Here is a 21,817-nt window from a genome sequence, read left to right on the forward strand (position 1 = left end):
CGAGCAAGAAGCTCCTCCAAGTAGGTCCGAAACAATAAACTCCCAAGCAGAAACTCTTCGGCAGTATTATATAGGCAAAACAAAACAAAACCATAAACGGCTAAACAATGTAAACGGATGCAGAGGGGCCTATGTCTTGGTGACTTGTGTGTTTTTCCACAGCACCAGCAGGCTGATGGAAGAATTAGGTGTGTGTGAGTGCAGAGCTATAGATCCTACTGAGGAAGCAGCTAGGTCCCAGCAGTCACCCGTAGGCACCTCACTTATCTCTCCCATCTTTTGGTTACTTTCTACTCTCTACTGTGGTCCTTAAAGGCAGACATCTTCTCTAAGAGGCCTCAGTGCTTTGACACATTGACTTTCCTAATCACTGTGTTTGCAATGAGTGAATAGGGACAAAAACCAGTTGTTTTTTTAAAGATTTCCTTAAAGAAGAGTTTCAATTTCACAGATTAGAGATGTCTCTGGTTCAAAGAGCATTTTTCCACCACTCCCACATTAAAGAACAATGTATTTAATTGGGTGGAGATGACAAAAATGTTGAAAGCTTTTGAAAAAGTGAACCTAGAAACAGAAAAAATTAGAAATGACCCATAAAACCAAAATATCTTGTCACCCTAAAGGAGAAAAACTCATGTAATCCTTTCCTTGTCTGGCATATGGGCAATGGCATGAGATGGTTTTCTGACATGACTGATAAGGTCTCTATCCCAAAGAGATGGTGGGAGGCATGAGGATGTGGGAAGTCAGCCCATGGCACAAGTGGAGAGGCTCACTCCTACTGGGAGAGACACTCTTCCTTCACACGCATGAGCAGGGACAGACGTGTCCTCTGCAGCTACAGTTCCCACCCAGTCAAGGGAGAAGACAGGACTACACAGCTGCAGATAACTGGTTTTCTTACAAACACTGACATATTTCTGAATTTTATTAATTTATTTGGAGGTGGGGCCTTTCTGTTACGCAGGCTAGCCATGAACTTCTGAATGCTAGCAATCCTCCTGAATGTTTCCCAGTCAGCTGGGTCTCACACATGTGCCACAGTAACAGCCTCATACTTCTGTAAATTAAAAGCAATCTTACATCAAAATTAAAACACACAACCAAAAAGAAAACAAGGCTACAACTAACATCCACTTTATTCAATTCTGTTCTCTTAACTCAGAAGGCAACAAATGACCACATAAAAAAGGGAGCGTTTTTTGAATATATACACATAAAATTGATCTGGGTACAGGTGTTTACTGTAATAGAAAACTGACACCCCACATCACTAAGTGTTCTATTTCACTCCTACAACAGACACCCCTAGGCCTTAGTCATTCGTTTCCATCTATGGTACTATAGGACTGTCATGATTACAAAATGAGGCACTCATACAGACAGGAATGGAAACATACATATACATGTATACTGTCTTATTTTTATATTAATGCCAAAACTATTGTTGGAGAGTATTTGAAAGAAGCCCTTACTCATGACAGCTGTTTAAATATTTGACACAGCAGCAATAAGCTGAAAACAAACATCTGATTGACAGGGCAAATTAAGTATGTGGATACAGGGCAGATTAAGCAAAGAACTTAAGAGACCCATCACAAATGAGGTCTTTAGTAACACTTCAGTGGTACCACTATGTTTTCATCTTTTCCCTTGATAGTGACCGAACAGTTAAGATTCTAGGACGGTTTAAACAAGAACTTTGAACAGCACAATGTAAAAACGAGGCATCACAGTAACTAGCCATCCTGGAGAGGAAAGAAAGGAGCTAATTTGCAGCACCGTGACAAGTGCCAAAGTTCTTGCATAACGGCACTGGCTCCTGCACACACAACAGTGTAGAAATGTCCAATGTGTATTTTGTGTTTGTCTTAAAAAATGTATCAGTTCAACCTAAATTTAAGAATATACTTTGATGGAGCATTTGTGCAACACAGAAACGACGCACCTAATAGGTAAATCCATCAGCAGAAAGCTACTGCTACTGTGTAAGGGGAAGGACAAACTAAGATTTCACAGCAATAACAATTATACTGAATGTTGAAATAACAATTACTTGTTCACCTCTGGAATAGAGATGTCCTCTCTCCTTTCTCCCCCGAGATTGGGAGTGGGGGCTGGGATCACAACTATCAACATGAAACTTTAAGGCTAGCTACATGCAAATACCACACTGACGTTTTCTTCAGTTTTCATCTAGACAATCAGTACTTTGTAGTTTAAAAATCAAACCATAATTTGTTAATAATGAACTACTACACATTTCAAACTGACCATTTGATAACTGATCATGTAAAACTAATCCCAAATGGTGATCTGTCTTCAAATCATAAGTAATAGAGCACAAAGGTCTTTCCTAGTAAACGTCCTTGAAGACTAGATTAGCCCAATTCAAAATGACACAGAACCCTTATCTTTAAATCTCCTGTAAAGACAGGCAGCAGACAGGAACACTTTCTGAACCGAGGGTTTTAAATGTTTATGCTGTCGGGGAATAAAAGCTGTATGCTACCCTAGCAAATGTTATACACAATAAATCTGAGGCTGTATCTTACTGAAAGCCACTGGACAAAGAAACCTGTAAACCCAGGAGGAATTCCTCAGTAAGAGAGCAGAGTCCCCTGCCAGTAAAATGAGGGCAAATTCTGGAAACCTGTATTGTCTCTATTTGTTTTCAACAAAACATCTAATAAGGGTTGCTTAAAATTTCAGAGGATTAAAAATTTTTAACTTTTGTGGTAGATCCATAAATTCTTTAAAAATTAAAGCTAAATAATATTATATGCCCAATTCACCAACATCTTTCTCCTCAAAAGATGAGGTTTTCATAGAAAAACCTCATGACAGGTGGCATTAATTTTAAAATTCTAATTCTTCCAAGTAGGACCACATCTGAGTGAAGGTGGGTTTGCTAGAAGAAGTTACTTTACACACAGGGGAAAGAGCTGTTACAAAGTGACAAAAATGCTAACACTGGATCCTGTGGCAAATATTGTCACTGTTTTTTTTTTTTTAATTTAATATAATGCTGCTTTAAAGCAAAGTATTTGCTTATCACTTAGTGAATTTAAAAAAGACAAATTAAAAATAAAAAAAACCCAAAAAACCAAGAAAAACAAACAAACACCTCAGACCACCTTTCCACCTATGGGTTTAATACTCCATGGAATTCCTTACAGTCTCGGACAGCTTCTAACACTACCCTTACAATACACCTTTACATTAAATACTTGGATGGTGTACAACCATCTCTTAAAACTTCACACGTGAAGCTTTGGCTAAGGAACCAGGCTTCTGAGTATTCAGTTCTTTAAGATAGCATAGCACTTCCCCAGTGCAACTCTTTCCTACAGTGAAGGCCAACTCAGTCTGCTTCCTTTCAAACAAATAAAACTTGGTTTTACTTGCAGTTTATTGTAAACAAAGAGCTTTGGAAACTGGGATGTACTGGTGTATTCACTGAGCATCGGCTGTTGTGCTGCCAGCATGGCAGGGTGTTCTAGTCATCCTCCCTGACGCAGTCAGCCCCACACTACAGCCTAACCCTTGGCCCGTCACAACTGGTACTGTTGGTGATGTTACCCTCTAAGATCTCTCATCTGGCATGACACTTTTGGCCACTGCTGACAAGAAACAACTGTATGGTGGGGAGGAGATTAAGAAAAATCTTCATTTGTAGTTTATCTTTCTAGGTATAGACATGCCCCTAACAAGCAGAAAAAAACCCCAACTCCCAATGCTGATCACTAGGAATATTAAATTATCAAAATTAAAAATAATTTCCTCATCTAGCACAACATACTATACAATATTACAAACAAAGACACATGAAAACAATCAGGCAGTAGAAAATGTACAACAGCTTTGGTGTTACGTGGAATAACTTCCAAAGACAACTGTCTGTGAGGCACTCTGTCCACGTCCCTTACCACAGACTCCACTGCTCATTTGGCTCCTGGTAAGGACTGACCAGCCAAGAACAAGACTCAGTTACCTCATGAGAACTGCTGGCAACACCAAGAAGTGTGCTCCAAAAGATGTCACTCAAAGTCTTGCCTATGCACTACTGCTCTGTGGCACATTTCCTGTTGAGATCACAGCAGGTCCAAAATAAAGTGACAACTAGATTTAATAAATTAATATACATTTGTTAAAGATGTACAATGCACATTCTGTTTAATCCAAGGTTTCAGGGCATCAAGGAACTCCTATTTACACATGTACAGATCTCAGACAGCAGTGATGTCGGCAGATGCAGGCAGGAGCAGCAGTGCCGGATGTGCTGCTCTGAACGCTGAGGACACAAGTGGAGTACATTTAACTTAAACAACGCTGAGATCACAGGGAGAGTCTCCAAAGTGAGAAGTCCACAAAAAAGGACAAGGAAAGGCAAGGAGAAGGTCAAGGAGTTGACACAAGCACTTTATTCTTGGGACGACTGTGGAGGTGGCGTGGATGGGCCTTGCTTGCCAGATTTGCGCTCATAGTTCACCAGGCGTTGTCCCACAAGGTACCTAGAATACAAAAACAGCGTGGTCACTTTCCTGTATAACTCCAGGTAGGCTGAAGGGGAGTTTAAAAGGAGTGCAAAGGCCAGCGTCTTGGAGCAAAGCAGAGCAAGGTCTTCCGTAAGGTGTGGTTTGTGGAAAGGTACAGAGCAGTGGAGACAACACAGCACATGCAGTGGGGAAGCCTCTATTGTGGCAGGGAGGTTACAAGTCTCAAGTGCAGGCACTTGCTCCAAAGCAGGCACAGCAAAGAGATGCAGGGGATTCTCTTTTTTCAATTTGTTAGGGTTCACATTGTATAAGCCACCTTAGTGTTGAGACTTCAGGAAGCAGACTAAATATGATGGGCAAAGAGCTGGGAAGTGAAAAAAGCAGGACTTGAGAAACTGGTTCTAGAGCGAAGGAGTAATGAAGAGCAGATTCCAGCAAGGCCAAAGGTGAGGATGTATCCATGTGAATGAACAGAAGGGTGCTGCTAACTAACATGCTGTGAAGAAGAGAAAAGGCAATGGCAAACAGGGTGGGCTATAGCAGCAAGGTCCATGGTACTGTGACACTGGAGAAATTTCCCACAGCAAGACAGAGGAGCTGCAAAAAGGGCTCACTGAGTAAGCAGATGTCCTGGGCACCAACCCCTGTAAGATGGCAGGTGACAAGGGCAAACAGCAGCTGGCTGTCAGAGCTGGGCATATGTACGTGGAAGCACACACTAAAGGCTCCACTACATAACCTGGGGAGGGCAGGAAAGCCATTTACTTGAGTGGTGGGGAGACTAGTGAAAAGTGGAACCTGCAATGTGAGCTATCATGAACAAGGGCTGGGACCTCAGTTTACATTTTTCAGTGACATAAAAATGGTAGTATCATGCCACATGATTATTTTGAGGCTACAAAGCCCCACGACAAAGGCTTTGCACCTGTTAGGAGGCTTGATGTAGCTGACCCTGGATTCTCATGATCACCTTCTAACCCTGACTTCCATCTACCACTCTTTTGTCAGTGCACACAATCCTTAAGATACCTCTCAGCTTCTGCCCATGTCACAGTTAATAAGGCTCACACATCTGAATGCTTCTTTACCCATGATCTCAATATCTAATCCCTTTCACATGCCTAATTCTTTTCTTAGAGTTAACCATTTCTTAACCCACTGCTCCCTCACAAAGCAGTGCTTTTTGAAACTATGGATTTTAAAAAACCTCTTATATGATAGTGCTATTTGACAGAATATACAGAGCCCTACCTAACACACATCATCACATAGATCAGGATATGTCAAGACTGTGGGCAGTACCATGATGTTGAAAAAGCAAAGAAATACAAAGTATGGAAGTTAAATGGTGGTCATTTGCCCAAGAGCAACTGATCAATGACAGAAACAAGACTCTGAATTCATGTGCAACTCTTTCAACCTCCCTCCCTCCAGGCCCCGAGTCCATGTTCTTCTCTCTATACCTCCTACAGACCAAGCTATGCCAAATGATGCATACACAGACAGACAACACATGCTAGTGTGTGCTGTAATGGGAAATAGAGTGGAAACTAGGAGTCCAAATGTTTTTTTTCCTGTCTGTGTCATGATAGCAAAAAGGTAGTTACAGGAGGGAAAAGGGGATGAGACAGGTAAGAGGGGATAGACAAAATGATGCCTGAAAATGTTATGCTGAAACAGTACTTTGTCTGCTAATTAAAAAATAATAAAACTGAAAGTAACAGGTGAACACAGACCCTTGGAGAAGACTGGAAAAGGTATGCATGAGGACAAGTGGGTCTTCAGAATAAAAAGGGATGGTGGTAGGGAAAACTGTAGTACATCTCTACCAAAACAGCAACAGAAAATTGATCACAATGAAAATCCTCCCCCTCTCCCCTTCTTGGAAACATTTCTTAGGAATCCTCAAATGAGTAAGGTGACTATAGAATGCATCTCAAACAGGGCATTGATGATAATACTGACATGATGGCCCACAGGCAGAGAGACACAAACAGTTATACTGGCTTTCTTTGTAAGCACATTAAGAACAAGTGAGTCAGACTTCTCTGAAGCCATTAAAGTTCCACAGTTTTTATCTTTCCCAGGATATCCTTCTCTCCAGCCTAAAACACTCCATGCATTCAATCTGTAAGCAAACCTGCTAATGCTATATCAAAGTGTCTACTAGATGAGCATTTTTCTTATATGATTTATCATACTGAGTACTGTGGTAGTTTGAATAAAAATGCCCCCCACTGGCCCCATTAGGTGTGGCCTTGTTGAGGTAGGTATGGCTTTTAGGAGATATGTCACTAGGGGGCAGGCTTTGAGGTCTCAGATGCTCAAGGCAGACCAGCGGCTCAGTTACTTCCTGCTGCCTGTAGATTGATGTAGAACTCTCAGCTCCTTTTCCAGCACCATGTCTGCCTGCCTTTGCCACCATGATGCCCACCATGACAAATAGACTAATAAACCTCTGAACTATAAGCCAGCCCAAATAAATTAAATGTTTTCTTTTATAAGAGTTGCTGTAACAATAAAACCATTAAGACAAGCACAAAACCCACAAAATGACACCACCATAAGAGTTGCTAGATGAACACAATTCTAGACTTACTTGTCATTTTTAATGTGTTCATAAAGGCGCTTAAACTGGCGGACCTGGAAGGACAGGATTCCCATCAGCACAACGACCATCAGTAAAAATGGGTAAATCCGCCGGTGGACTAAGTTCTGCATTTCTGCAGTAACACCTGTAAAACCAAAGACAATTTTATTAAAGCAAAAGAAAATGTACTAATGAGTCTATGGGCTAAGAACGAGGTCTGGCCTTTCTCTAGGAAAAGGCATCTTGGTGCAGGAGAAAAACTTCCAAAAACATTCTGCTAGCCTCAAAGACTAACACCTGCTTTTCTCTTCTGTGAAATAAGGGAGAACAGGTAGGTGCTAAAGAAGTTTCATCAAATACAAATATCCTGGATTCCACAAGGAGTTGGTAGTGTCATTTTTGTACTTCATCTATGCCATCATTTAAAAAATTAAAATACTGTGCTTATATAGAAAAGGGGATATGGCTCATTGGTAGAGTACTTGCGTAGTCTGTATGAGGCCTTAATTTTAACTTTAAGCACTGAAAAACAAAGAATAAAAAAAGAACTGTGCCTAATTAATGAAAGGTCTGACTAGGAATGCCATATAGTACCATGCTTGGACACCATGAACAATGTCCTGGGTTTGATTCCCAGCACCACTACATAAAACCAGGCATATTGGAGCACACCTATAACCCAGTATTGTGGTTTGATAAGACTCATGTGTTCGAATGGGTGGCCATAGAGAGGGGCACTACTAGGAACTGTGGCCCTGTTGGAAGACGTATGTCACTGGAAGTGGGGTTTGAGGCCCTGCCCAGTGTGGCACACTGTCTCCTTCGGCTGCCTGTAAATTAAGAAGTAGAACTCTCAGCACCATGTTTACTTGGATGCTGCCATGCTTTCTACCATGATGGTAATGTACTAAACCTTGGAGACTAAGCCAGCCCCATTAAATGTTTTCCTTTGTAAGTGTTGCATTGATCATAGTGCCTCTTCACAGCAATAAAACCTAACTAAGACACCTAGCAATAGGGAAACATAGGCAGGAGAATCAGAAATTCAAGGACAACCTTATCTATATAGCAAGTTCAAAGGCAGCCTGGGACCCAGCCTTCCCATGCTCCCAAACACAGAATATAAACAAACATGTATTTACTCTTATGGCACTTAAACTACTTGTTTCAACTTTGAGCTTGTGAGTTTTGGCTTTTCTTTCAAATAGGGAGGCTTTAAAGCCTGAAAATGTGTTTCAAAGAAAGTAGGAGCCTCACAGTTAGTTTACTCCAAATGTCACTGCCCTGTTGTGATGACAGACCATGTACTCTGGAGCCCAGCAAAGCTCCAATCTTCCTCTCTTAAAATCTACAGTTTGGGGAGGATGCTCAATCTATGAACCTCAGTTTTCTTATCTCTATACAGGGGTAGGGAGATGGGCTATATAATAGAGGACTGGGTCTGACCCTTGAGTCCACATGAAGATTGACATGATGGTCCTGCTCCTGCTTGGAAAAATATTGCTGCAGAGGCAGAAGCACAGATCCTTGGGTTCAGTGGGTAACCAGCCTGGCCTGAAAGGCAAGCTCCTGGCCAGTGACATACCCTGTTTCAAAATAAGGTGGACAAGTACCTTTTTATTACCTAAGCAACAATATCCTAAGATGATCTTACACACACACAAAATAATAATAATAATAAATAGTAACTATATGACAGTGCTTTATTATTCATTTTGTTCATTTACTACAATAACCCCTTTTGTTAAAGAGTTTCCCTGGGCCCAGGGCGTAGCTCATGCCTTTATCCCAGTACTTGGGAAGCAGAGACAGGCTAATCTCTATGAGTTTAAGGCCAGCCTGGGCTATAGAGCTAGTTCCAGGACAGCCAAGGATACACAAAGAAATCCTGTCTTGAAAAACAAACAAGAACAACAAAGAGTTTCCAAAGAAGTACATCAAAATTTATTTTTCCCTTTTTCATTGAGACAGGATCTTGATGTATAGTGCAAACTGGTCTCAAACTTAAGATCTTAAAGCTTCAGCCTCTGAAGTACTGGGATTACTATGCATGCATCCTAATGCCATCAAAAAGAAATTTCTAATACACATATGAAAATATTTATCTTTGTAAGTCAAATTGTAATTCTTAAGTCTATATACCATCAATGGGAAAGCTGAAATATACCCCAATAAATACAAATATAGAATATTTCAAACAGCCAAAATGGCAACAAATTCACATTTTGTTAACCTAGTGTTTGTTTTTTATAATGTTGTAAAAAATGTACTCTTTGAAAGCTCCATATCAGCATTACCCACCTAGTAAAGGAACCACGCCAGAAGCTATGACATATGGTACACACAGGGAAAGCAAGAGCACAGAGATCACTGGGGCTGCCAGCTTACGAATGATATAGTGAAGGTCGATGTTACGGATGCCATTTGCGTAAACCTGAAACATTGAAAAGCAGTGGTTAGGGTGTGAGCCATTGAAGGTTGCTAAGAAGGGCAAAGGTTAGCTAGAGACAACTTAAACATTTGTAGGCCTGGAAATGACCAGAGAAAACATTGATAAGCTTTATTATGCACTCCGTCAGGCTTTCTAAAAGAGGATCTCATGTAGTCTAGACTGTCCCTGAACTTGCTGTATAGCTGAGGATGACCTTGAACACATCATCTTCCTGCCTTTACATTTCAAGTACTGCAACTGAAGGAATGCAGCAGCAGACATGGCTATTAACTATCCCTTATCTACTGGCTTATACAGGTTCTCTAAAATTTTGTTAATCTTTCCTAATTAGCTAGAATTCAAAGATATCTCTTTAATAATTATTCATTTTCAGGCCATAAACTTATTTTAACAGCCATAATATGAGAAAACAAAACTGCCTCCTCTTTTGAAAAGGAGAAAGAGTCTAGGTGTTGTGGCTCAAGCCTTTAATACCAGCACTATGCAGGCGATACAGACAGATCTCAGAGTTCAAGGGCAGCCTGGTTTATAGAGCAAGTTCCAGAAAAGCCAGGGCTACACAGAGAAACCCTGCTTAGAAATCCCCTCCCACCCAACTCCAAAAAATAGAAAAAGAGGCCAGCAAGTTGACCAAGTGCATAAAGGTGCTTGCTATAAACCCTGATGACCTATTCAATCTTCAAAACTCGCATAGGTGTGCACGCTCACACATGCAAACACACTTAAAAAAAAAAAAAAAAGAGCTATATCTGTACACTAATAAAAACAATTCAGACAAGCAGAAACATGAAAACTAAAATCCCATTAGCTAAATACAACCATGACCCATTTCTGAGTATCTTTCTCTGAAATTGGCTCCTTACCTGTTCAATGACAGTTTTCAACCACCACTGAGGGCCCATAAGAGTTATAGCTGCGATAATTTTGGCATGCAGCACTCCCAGTGCCCAGTCCTATGGTGAGAGAAAAACCAAGAACACTTAACACATCTTCACTGATATCACAAGTAGGCCTAACACAAAGGCTGTTTAGTTTCAGAACAGATGCTGCCCAGGACTGGTAACTTAGCTAAGCTTCTGACAGTTGATAGCTTCTGGGAGACAGAGTTAGTTTTCTTTAACAGCTCTACCACTGCCGGGTAAAGACCATACACCCAAGATTATCTGAGCAGCATGTATTTGATAGATTTAAGATTTCCCCCTACAAAGGATACCAGGTTGGGGACCAGTTAGGGAAGGGGGGATGAATCTGGGAAGAGTAGAAGGAAAAAATGAATATTACCAAATACATTGTACAAAACACTCAAAGGACTAATAAAAATGAGGAAGATTGTTACGTAAAGGCTCAGTTGATACTCCTATATCTTTTAGAAACTTAAATTATTTTCTCAAGAAAATATAGAAAAGCCTGAGCATTAATGGAGACCCCAGGAAGCAAATAAAATAAATGCTATTAATTTAACCAGCCATGCTTGTTGCTTCTCCTGTGATACTAGTATGGACTGAGCTAATTTATGTTGTATAATAAAACATTTTTGGCATAAAGAAATTATTCCAAGGCTTATGATCAAGCTCAGGCATTTGTGGTTTTCCTGAGCTTGTTTCCAGCTCCAGACTGTTTTCCATTCCCAGGACTGCTGAAACCAGAGTCCTCATAGTTCCTTACCTCCAACCTCTCCCCTTTGGCTAGCCAGTAACTACCCTGCCCCTCTCACTCCACTGAGACATTTTAAACAATGTACATCATACCCTACAAGACAGTACTCTGCTTAGACCCCTAAATCTTTACCATGTTATGAAATACCGCTTTAATTTTTTTTTTCCTTGATTTCATTACTTATTTAGAGAGATGAGGAACAAGTGCATCCCATGGCATATGCACGGTCAAGATACCTGTGTGGGTCAGTTCTCTCATGTGAGTCCTGGATTCCTGGATAGCAAGCTCAGGGAAGAGCAACATTTTAATCCATAAAGTATTCCAAGAAAGGGATTTATGTAACCTTCACGTTTTTTTCTTTTTTTTCTTCTTTCCTTCCTTTCTTTTCCTCCTTCATTTATTCATGTATTAATTCACCTTACATCCTTGTGTTAGCCCCATCCCTCCTCACATCCCAGTCCCACCCTTCTTCTCCACCACACCCCTCCCCTACTCCTCAAAATACATGAATGAAGAGCTCAAGCTATAACAAGACCTTCCCATCTACCCCAGCTTATCAAGTCCTATCAGAGCTGAGCATGTCCTGTGGCTTGGCAAGACAGTCCCTCCAAGGGGAAAAACTGAAAGCCTTTATATTTTAAAAGAGTAAAGGGCATTATTTCAACAACTTTACAGGGGTTCCTAGAATAGAAAAATAATTTTCCTAAAACAATTGCATAAAATAAACTGAAATACTCAAAGATTTTTTTTGAGCCTACATAATTAGCAATAATCATGAGAATAAAATATATATATTTACCTGCCAAGGGTAGAAAAGAGGAGTCTGGTCAAGAGGGACCCTCAGAGGAGCAACGATAACCAGCTCAAATAGAAGCCCCAGGAGCAGTGGGACAACCCCGGCCAGCAGCACAGCAACTATCAAAGTCTTCACTATCTAGTAGGAAATAAGACACAGAATCACTAGCAAACCTTCCTTGGTGATAAACTCTATTCTACTTTCAGGCTTGTTTTCCTCTTTGACCTGACGTCCAACAGGGTACCCATACTATTTTAAACAACTTATCCACACATTTTTATGTTATACACTTCAGTAGAATTTTTTAAATGCATATGTATATATGTGAGGGTGCCCCTGCACAGATAGGCACCCATGTGCACACATGTAGATGGAGGCCAGAGGACAATCTCAAATGTCATCTCCTCTTTTGAGAAAGAGAACCTCATTAGCACAGAACTCATCCATTAAACAAGACTGATCAGCAGTGAATCTCAGGAGCCTCTTCACCACTAACATTACAACAACACATCACCAGTGGGTTCTGGGGAGCTTGCTAGGCAAGAGCTTTACCACCTGAGTCAGCCTCAAACCTATTCTGTGAACTCATTTAAATGTCTGAATGCAGAGCTCAAGCTGTAACAAGACCTAATAATATGACTACAGATTGTTGCTATAAAAGGAATTTCCTCCCCAAAATTTCATCTACTGTTACTCCCCAAAATTTCATCTACTGTTAACAAAATGACTGTTGTTTTCCTCAAAATATCCTTCTCATTACTTGATTTTTATCTGCCTACAAAAATCTACTGATTTGTCAAAACACTGGTCCCATGTTCATAAGCTGATTTGTGATCCTTCACGTAAACTGGTAGCTCGCTCTAACTCTAGTTAAGGTAATTCATCAAGCCAATCAGAATAACCTAGTTTTTTGATGAAGAAAAAAAGCTACCATCTGTTTAATACATTAGCAGCTATAGCTAGTGTATTAACAATGCAGTTTTAGAATTTGGATTAAGTAGCAAAATTTAGAATAAATTGATACAAAGTAAAAGGAACTATAAAATACTAACAATTAAACCAGTCTTTAAAATGACTGTGGGTTCTGGTGACTTCTTTTTAAGATGCCATCAGTGGATACAACTATTCTAACATGTGACCAAATATGGTAGTGGTGGAACACATACCACCTCTTTTCAAAGCTCTTGTCAAGATACGATAAAACTACCAAATAAAACTAAACTTAGCTGGTTTCTATATTTTAAATATAGTTAAGTGGCTTATTACTCTACGGACTAAGTAGCAATTAACCCTCTCCACTCATAACTGCAATAAATCTCTCACTACAGACATAGATGTTATCAACATGTAAGGAATGTACCATGATGGAAAAGTGAAATATGCTAGTCTGATTAGAACACCCTACATATACAGGTATTACTAAGTTAGCACATGGTACCAAATAATATGTGTAAATAATAAGTAATAAAACATTAAAATGGTTTCAGCATAAATATAAATGTATAAAGTCAGATGCAAAACTCAGAGCTGATTACCCTAATGACTAGGCAGAGAAGTGCCCTGCCATATTTACCAGCACAGACAACAGTGTGTACAGGCATTTTTCTACAATCAGAAAAGGACACCCTGTCATACCCTGTGTGAAATCAGGGATTTGAGAATGACTTCTCTTACTTGTATGTTTGTATCTCCAAAGGTATTTTCAGTAATTCTTCATTATTTCATGGTATCACTTGGCAGTACACTCTCCTATGTTAGCTCTCAAGTGTGTCTGGGTACAGACCTATGGTTCTCAAGTGAACAGAAGGTTACATCAAGTGAAACAGAAGGTTACTATCTTAAAGGAATATGCCTTCTGTTTTTTGTTAGTTGGTTGGCTGGTTTGTCCAGACAAGGTTTCTCTGTGTAGCCTTGGCTGTTCTGGACTCGCTTTGTGGACCAAGCTGGCCTCGAAATCACAGAAATCTCTCTGCCTCTGCCTCCCTGAACACTGGGATTACAGGCCTGCACCACCACACCTGGGTTGAAATATACCTTTTGATTAAAAAAAACTCTCCTGAAAACCAGTGACACAATAAGAAAACTAATGGGAAACACCTGTTAAAGCATTTACTTTACCCTCAGCAAGATCAATCTCTTGTTACAAAAACATACCATGAGAGACCACTCTTTAACCTTCTGGAAAATCACTCTGCGTCCCTGTGGCATCCAGGCCACCAGCACGGTCACCGCCCTTATGGTTAGCCAACACACATAGAGACCACAAGCAGCAGTGTACAGCTCATGGATCTTGGCGGTCCCCGTCCAAAATGACATTAACCAACGGCCAGCAAATACTGAAAAAAGAAAGGCTGACAAATGAGACATGTGGCTAGGTAAAGAGAACTATAATCTTGACATTCTTTAAATATTTTCATATCAGAATAAACAAAAACAATAAACAGCTCTTCAGGAAACAGAATTACTTGAATAAGGAACACCCAAAAAACATAGGAAGTCATGAGCTGATTATCCCAGAATAGGCACCCTGATCTGCCATGCCATTTACTAATTTCTTCTGGCCTGGGCAGTTATAAACATTGATGCTTTTATTATTTATTACCAACTAAAATTATTATGATAATAGGATAAAGAGAGAAATTTTCTATTATTTGTGCTGTCAATATTTTATCTAGGAACATTACAAACAATTTGGGTTAATTTTCTTCCAAGTGATACATTCATTTGCACAGAAAACTCAGCTTTTTAAAATAAAGTGGGCACAATAACATTTCAAAAGACAGCATCAAGGAATACTGCCTAAACTTCCTTTAAAAAAAAAAAATCAACATCAACACGGAACAGTAAGACACAGACTTGAGATGTTCCTAAAGGTTGTTAGTTTTGCGCTTTGTTTTTTGTTGTGAGACGGTTTTTACAGTATAGTCCAAGGTGGTCTAAAGATCAAAAGCAATCCTCCTGCCATGGTGTCCTGAGCACTGGGCTCTCAAGTGTGAATCACAGCACAGCTATTACACAGTTAACTGCTCAAAAAGTTTTGTTTTGTTTTGTTTTGGGGGAAAGTTTCAAGACAGGGTTTCAGGGTTTCTCTGCGTAAGAGCCTTGGCTGTCCTGGACTCAATCTGTAGATCAGGCTGACCTCAAACTCACAGAAATTGCCTGCCTCTGCCTTCCAAGTGCTATAATTAAAGTGATGTGCCACCACACCTAACTGTGCATATTAATTCTAAAACACCAAAATCACCACTGATATTTAGTGCTCTATATTCCACTTTGTCTCTGAGATTTTTTAATTATTTTTACATTTAACAGCCAATATCTATTTCCTCTCTCTCTTCTGTTTTCCCTCTCCCCTATTTTCTTTCTCTTCCTCTCCCTCCTCTTAGCTTCTGTGAAGACAGGGGTAGCTTTCAACCCATCAATTAAGTTGGAGCTGAGAGGCAACCTATGGGAAGAAGCAAGCCCCCATTACCCTCAAATGTGCACTGTTAAAGCTCTTCTGTAATGAACTGAAGTTACTCTTTTTACCATGTTAGACTAAAGAGAAATGTTTAATACCAGTATTAAGTGACACTGAATTACTCATATTACTAAATTAAAGCATTAAATTAGTTTCTTCTATTATTTATTTATTTATTTATTTATTTTTGAGAGTTTCTTTGTGCATCCTTTTCTGTCCTGGAACTCACACTGTAGACCAGGTTGGCTTCATACTCAAGAGATCTGCCTGTCTCCCATGTGCTGGGATTAAGATGTTCTACCATTGCCCAGCTTTTATTAATTTTTTAAATTCTGGTAAAAATATGAAAATGGAACATGAAAGCCATGAGTATGTTCACATTATGGCTAGGCAGTAAGCCAGCTATGATTTGAGAAGGATGAGGAACTTCAGAAGTCTTCATGTAGAATGCTTAGCAAGATGACATCTGTATTACACATGTATGCCCATTCCCCAAGCTCAGAGATCCTGGAGGAAGAGGGAGTAGAAAGCGCCAACCACCCACAACACAGGGCTGCCACACTTACAAATTCACAGCAACTATGTTTGCTGGTATAAGATCTCAACAAGATCAAGCCAATCAATTTCCAGCTTGGAGTAGGAAGGAGTTCATAAGCCCCACCCCTACCCCTATCTGGACAGCTGATGGCTAGGAGGGAAAAATTTGTTTTCTTTAAGGGCTGTAGCTCCTGAGAGGTTGAACCACTGTCTACAGCAGTGGTTCTGAACCTTCCTAATGCTGCAACTCTTTAATACAGTTCCTCAAGTGACCCCCCAACCATAAATTATTTTATTGCTACTTCGTAACTATAATTTTGCTTTGTGTTATGAATAATTAAATATCTGATATGCAATTCCTAACAAGGTTATGACCCACCAGATGAGAACAGCTGATCTAATGGAAGGCCCCATATCCAACAGTACATGGGCAATACTAAATGGACTGGACTGATTATTAAAAAATTTTTTTAATTTAATTAAAAATAAAACAGGACATAGAGTTGGGAATTTAAGGAGGTGAGATCTGGGAGGAGTTAGGGGTAAAACTCAATAAATTCTCAAAAAAAAATCAGTAAAAATAATCTTAAAGTCTCCACATAGAAATGAAGGTAAAAAAAAAAAAAAATCACAATTTCTTCAAATTAAAAATGATTTAAAAAAATGTTTTCTTCTCTTTTTCTTAGATTGCTGGGAAGATGGCAGACACTCAGACGGAGTGTGCTTACCAAAAGCAGCCTACAATTTTTCAAGACAAGAAGCATGTTTTGCTGAGAGAAACCTGCAAGGAAAAACTCCCTCAGTACTACAAAAACATTGATCTAGGCTTCAAGGACCCAGGGAGGCCATCGAGGGCACCTACATAGACAAGAGATGCCACTTCATTAGTAATATCTCTATCCGAAGTTGAATCCTATGTGGTGTTGTGACCAAGATGCAGATACAGAGGACCACTGTCATCCGCTGGAACTATCTCCATTACATAGGGAAGTACAATCGCTTTGAGAAGTGCCACAAGAACATGTCTATGCACCTATCCCCCTGCTTCAGGGATGTACAGATCGGAGATTTTGTTCCCTTGAGAGAGTGCAGGCCCCTGAGCAAGACTGTGGGATTCAATGTGCTCAAGGTCACATGGTTGCTGGCAACAAGAAACAGTTTTATAAGTTCTGAGGGGACTGGCCTACTTCCTTAGAAGAAATAAAAGTTATCCAACGTCTTTAAAAACAAAAAGTTTTCTTTTTTCTTTTTAGAAATGTCACTTTAAAGTAATTTTAATGGCCAGGTGGTTGATGCATGTCTGTAATCCTAGCACTTGGGAGGCATAGGCAGGTGGCCTGGTCTATGAAGTGAATTCCAGGACAGCCAAGGCTACACAGAGAAATCCTGTCTTGAAAAAAAACAAACCAAAACAAAAAATTTAATTTTAGTATCCCAAGTTGTTCTTTCCCAGCCTTATAACTTGAGACAAATATTTAATACAAATTTAATAAAATTATTAAGTTACTATTATAATCAAGACAATTACTCAATAAATAATGCAGTGGTTAACAGCTATCAGCATGACTTGAAATGCTTGAATGGGTATGAACAGCAGGAGTCAAGCTACTCTTTGATTTGTCACTGGTTTTGTAGCCCATCTCCAAGGGCACCTTTGGAGAAGACAGCAAGCTACTATATTCAACCAGAGTGGCTTACTTGTTCAATGAAGAAACACTGTTTGGTTGACCTTGCTAACAAGGTCAGTGCCAGCGAAGAGCAAAATTTGTGAAAACCAGATGTGAGTAAATATTTTAACTTTATAAACTTTTTTACATATCGACTGCAAAAATATATTTAATCTTACAAATGACTTTGAAGGCCAACAACATGATGTACTATGAAAATTGAGAGGCTGTAGTGCTGTGCCCTGGAATGAACTTATAACTGTTTCTGGAACACCTATGCAGTCCATCCAGATGAAGTACCCCAAAGGGATCAACAGCCTTGGAACCAAACATAAGACTATTTCCAGTTTTTATCTGATATACTGTTTTGAGAAAAGAGTCTTAACATTTAATGTCTAAAAGCTAGAATAAACTCATACCTGGTAAAGTAAGGCAGATGAGGCTGGCTATTAGTAATGTTATGCACATGAAGACAATCAGCAGAAATATCTGCAAGGCAAAATGGAAGGTTCACAAGTGATTTACATATTCTCAATGTATTCCGATAATGGTCACATAATCCACATAATACTCCCACTATGAAATCCTGCCATTGCACAAGATACATGCCTGTACTCCAGCACCAAGTAGAAAAAGAAAGATAGGATAGAGACGCCTGCACCTGTGCTTTCAGGGGAGGGACACAGTCTTCGGTAAATGTCCATTTTCACATGACCAGATAAACCCACAAGAAAGAAGCAAATACATTTATACTCAGCAAAATAAACTCACTAAAAATTAAGTATAACAAATTTAAAATATCCATCATTCTAAACTCAGTAGCAGTGCCTTTCAATTAGAATGTGTGATATGGTGAGAGACATCTAGTTCTACTCTGTCCAACAAAGCAGTCACTGACCACGTGGCTACTGTGCTCGTGACATGTGAATACTATAATGTAATAACTGTATTCTAAGTTTTATTTTCATTAATCTCAACTGTAAATAAATACATGTAGCCAGTGGCTTCTGTACTGGGAAGTACTAATGGAACACAGCACATGGGAAAGTGGAGACCCCTTTCCTGGGGTAAAAATCCACTGTACCTCACTTTCTACCTTTCCCAAGATCAGAGGGCAGAGTTCTTGATGAGAAAAATTACAGCTTTGCCTGCCTAAAGAGCCCTTAGTGATTCTGTTTCTGATGTGCTCCACCACCCCCATCCCTGGCAAGAGGGTCAATGACAAGAGAAAATAAAACAGGCCCTCAATATGAGGTCTGCTTTTAAGATTCGCACACAAACTGAAGAAAGACCTTCTTGTTTCCTTCATCATTATAAGCAACATTTTCTAGAATAAGCTGAGTAAGAACAGATGTGTTTCTCAATGGGGCAAGAAGCACAAAACTGTGTGCACCAACTAGTGTATCCATGATGTACAAGGCTCTCTACTTGGCTGCTGCATACCTGAGAGTCCTGTGTGCCGCTGCTTCCCTGCCCTTGCCTTCTCCTCTACACATAGCACATCCTCTAAGTACATTTAGTTACCCACAATTACCATGTCCAATGTGTCCTTTCCTGGCATATGCCTGGAATGCCCTTCCTACTTTCCATTTTAATCTGCTTTTCCTCACAGCATTAAAGACAGGTTATTTATCACCTCCTCCATGACAATTTCCATGCACTTGTACTAGAAACCAGTGTTCCCCACCCCAAAGCAGTCACAGCACCCTCAGTAAACATCTTCTTTGAGAACCCAAACTACTGTTTGGTTTTGTTTTTTAATCTCCCAAAGTAGTCTGAAAAGAGTTTCAGGGCAAGGACTGCATGCATGATCTCTATAGCCCTCACACTCATCAAAAATATCATAGACACTTGAGGCATATTTACACAATGACTCCATATGACACAAAGGTAATACAAAAGATAATATCTATTTTTACAGAAAAGGAACTAAGAACTAGAGATTTAAATAATCTATTAAAGTTCCAAAGTGATCAGACTCACAACCTTAAACCATTATAAACAAGAGATCTGAAACCTAACAAATGGCATACAAACAGTACTAGCTATCAGAATAAATTTTTGACAAGAGTTTGAATCACAGACTGGCTGCTAGCTTCAAGACGATGGAACAGGCTTATCTTTAACCAAGCTGGTCTTCAGTTTCATTAGCTATTAACAGTAAATGGCCACCTACATCTGGCATATGCCAGGTCCTTAAAGACGCACTGGACACAGTAAGCTAGAACTGGAGATAACTGAATATATTTAGGAGATGCCATATGCAGAGGAAAGGTGAGGGCCAAGGGAACCTGTGACGACAGTCAACACTCTGGGATGGGCAGGAGCCAGAGTGGAGAGCCTTGAAGGCATATGTGCACTACTCCATCCTCACCGTACTATACTTTTTGCGTCTTTGCCTTACAGAAACACACTTCTGTTCTGATCAATTGCTGTGAGTGGGCATGAAATCAGCAAACAATAACATGGCATTATAGTTCCTGACATACGCTGAAACATTATCCATCATGCTAGCTTCTAATTTACAAGCTTTTTTTCTCAAACAAAAACTAAAGTCAAAGGAATCCTAACCTCACATACTGCCCATTTCCAAAATCTATTAACCTTATTTTGAATATGTATGCCCAAGAGTAATAAAACAGGTTTCTTTCCAGGAACCATAATCATAGCTACACAGCACTATGTATTAATAGCACTAAATAACAGCACTAATTCTCATTTAGTAAAAGAAAAAAAATAATTTACAGAAACATCAGTCTGTATGAACTCACCCTGAGTGGGAAATTTAAAGGCCGGCGGTAAGGCTGAAAGCCGACAGGGCCTCCCTGCTGCAGTATGGCTTGGTGGGCTGCATGCAGGCCCTCCCCAGCAGGAACAGCGTTGTTGTTGCGCGCAGGCTGGTTATTGTTGACCTGCTGGTTTGCACTGTTCTCATTTTCTTCCTGGTCTCCCAGTAAGTAAGAATGAAGGTCCCTACACAGAAGTTACAGCAGTGAGTCTCATTTCAGAGTGACAATGACAAAGTATGTCATTTTCTTAAAGGGTAGAAAATATGTGGATTCTATCTCAAGCATTGCTCCTGCTGCCTGGACTAAATGCTAGTGTTTGCTTCAAATAAAACCCAACTCTGTTAGCTAGCTTGTGGGACACTCCAGAAATTGAGCATATTTTATGTTTGTTTACCTAACAACTGAGAAAATGTCAGTGATTTAGAGGAAAGCACAGAGTCTTCACAGAGTAAGAACATTTGTCGTCTCTCCTAATGTCTGCTGTGTCTCCTATGCAAGCTACAGATTTGTCTTCTCTCCTAATGTCTGCTGTGTGTCCTATGCAAGCTACAGATCAGTTCAGACAAGAGTAGCACTAAGGAGAAGGGAGGTGTTCAAGTCTGCATCCCACAGTAATGTACCACAGTGTGCCAAATATTTCAGAACCTTCCATATCTCATAGACTTAAATCAATGCAGCTCAATAAATACAAATGTCTCTGGAGGTTAATTCTTATCATTAACCTGACAAGAACTAGAGTCATAGGGCTGGCCAGTTTTATATCAATGTGACACAGGCTACAGTCACCTGGGAAGAGAGAATGACAATTAAGATCAAGGACCATGCATGAAGATAACCTAGAACCCCTGTAGAGATGTAGCCCATGGCAGCTCAGTCTCCAAGTGGGTTCCCTAGTAATAGGAACAGGGACTGTCTTTGACATGAATTCAGTGGCTGGTTCTTTGATCACTCCCCCTGAGGAGGGAGCAGCATTACCAGGCCACAGAGGAGACAATACAGCCAATCCTGATGACACCTGATATGCTAGGGTCAGAAGGACAGGGAGGAGGACCTCCTCTATCAGTGGACTGGGGGAGGGGCATAGGAAGAGATGATGAAGGGAGAGTGGGATTGGGAAGAGATGAGGGAGGGGGCTATAGCTGGGATTCAAAGTAAACAAACTGTAATCAGTTAAAAATAAATTAAAAAAATAAAAAGAAAGAATATGCCCTGTGGCCTGACCTGTGGGCAAGCCTACAGTGCATTTTCTTAATTAGTAGTTAATGTAGGAGGGCCCGTCTCACAGAGGGTGAGTGGCACCCCTGGGGTGGGTAGCCGGGAATAGATTATAAAAAACTGGATGACATGACCACAAGGACCAAGCCAGTAAAC

At 40.1% G+C, this 21,817-nt stretch overlaps 1 protein-coding gene and 1 pseudogene across 2 annotated transcripts in view; one reads left to right on the plus strand and one right to left on the minus strand.

Moving 5' to 3' along the window:
* Nucleotides 1-1,121: 1,121 nt before the first annotated feature.
* Marchf6 (membrane associated ring-CH-type finger 6) overlaps nt 1,122-21,817 on the minus strand; it is a 67,371-nt gene continuing 46,675 nt past the window's right edge. Inside the window, exons 19-26 of one of the 2 annotated variants that reach the window (XM_055618988.1) lie at nt 20,429-20,630; nt 18,077-18,146; nt 14,148-14,329; nt 11,997-12,131; nt 10,405-10,494; nt 9,391-9,523; nt 7,099-7,234; nt 1,122-4,514 (exon numbers count right to left, since the gene is read on the minus strand). In XM_055618988.1, the coding sequence (XP_055474963.1) occupies nt 4,424-4,514; nt 7,099-7,234; nt 9,391-9,523; nt 10,405-10,494; nt 11,997-12,131; nt 14,148-14,329; nt 18,077-18,146; nt 20,429-20,630 (1,039 nt within the window). In that variant the 3' untranslated portion in view covers nt 1,122-4,423. Of the gene's footprint in view, nt 4,515-7,098; nt 7,235-9,390; nt 9,524-10,404; nt 10,495-11,996; nt 12,132-14,147; nt 14,345-18,076; nt 18,147-20,428; nt 20,631-21,817 lie in introns of both variants that reach the window. The other variant, XM_055618987.1, reaches the window with a different exon arrangement.
* LOC129685451 (40S ribosomal protein S11-like) lies at nt 16,689-17,163 on the plus strand (annotated as a pseudogene).

Source organism: Psammomys obesus, unplaced genomic scaffold, assembly GCF_907164565.1.
Source record: "Psammomys obesus unplaced genomic scaffold, mPsaObe1.curated_primary_1811, whole genome shotgun sequence".
In the NCBI taxonomy this organism is placed as follows: Eukaryota; Metazoa; Chordata; class Mammalia; order Rodentia; family Muridae; genus Psammomys; species Psammomys obesus.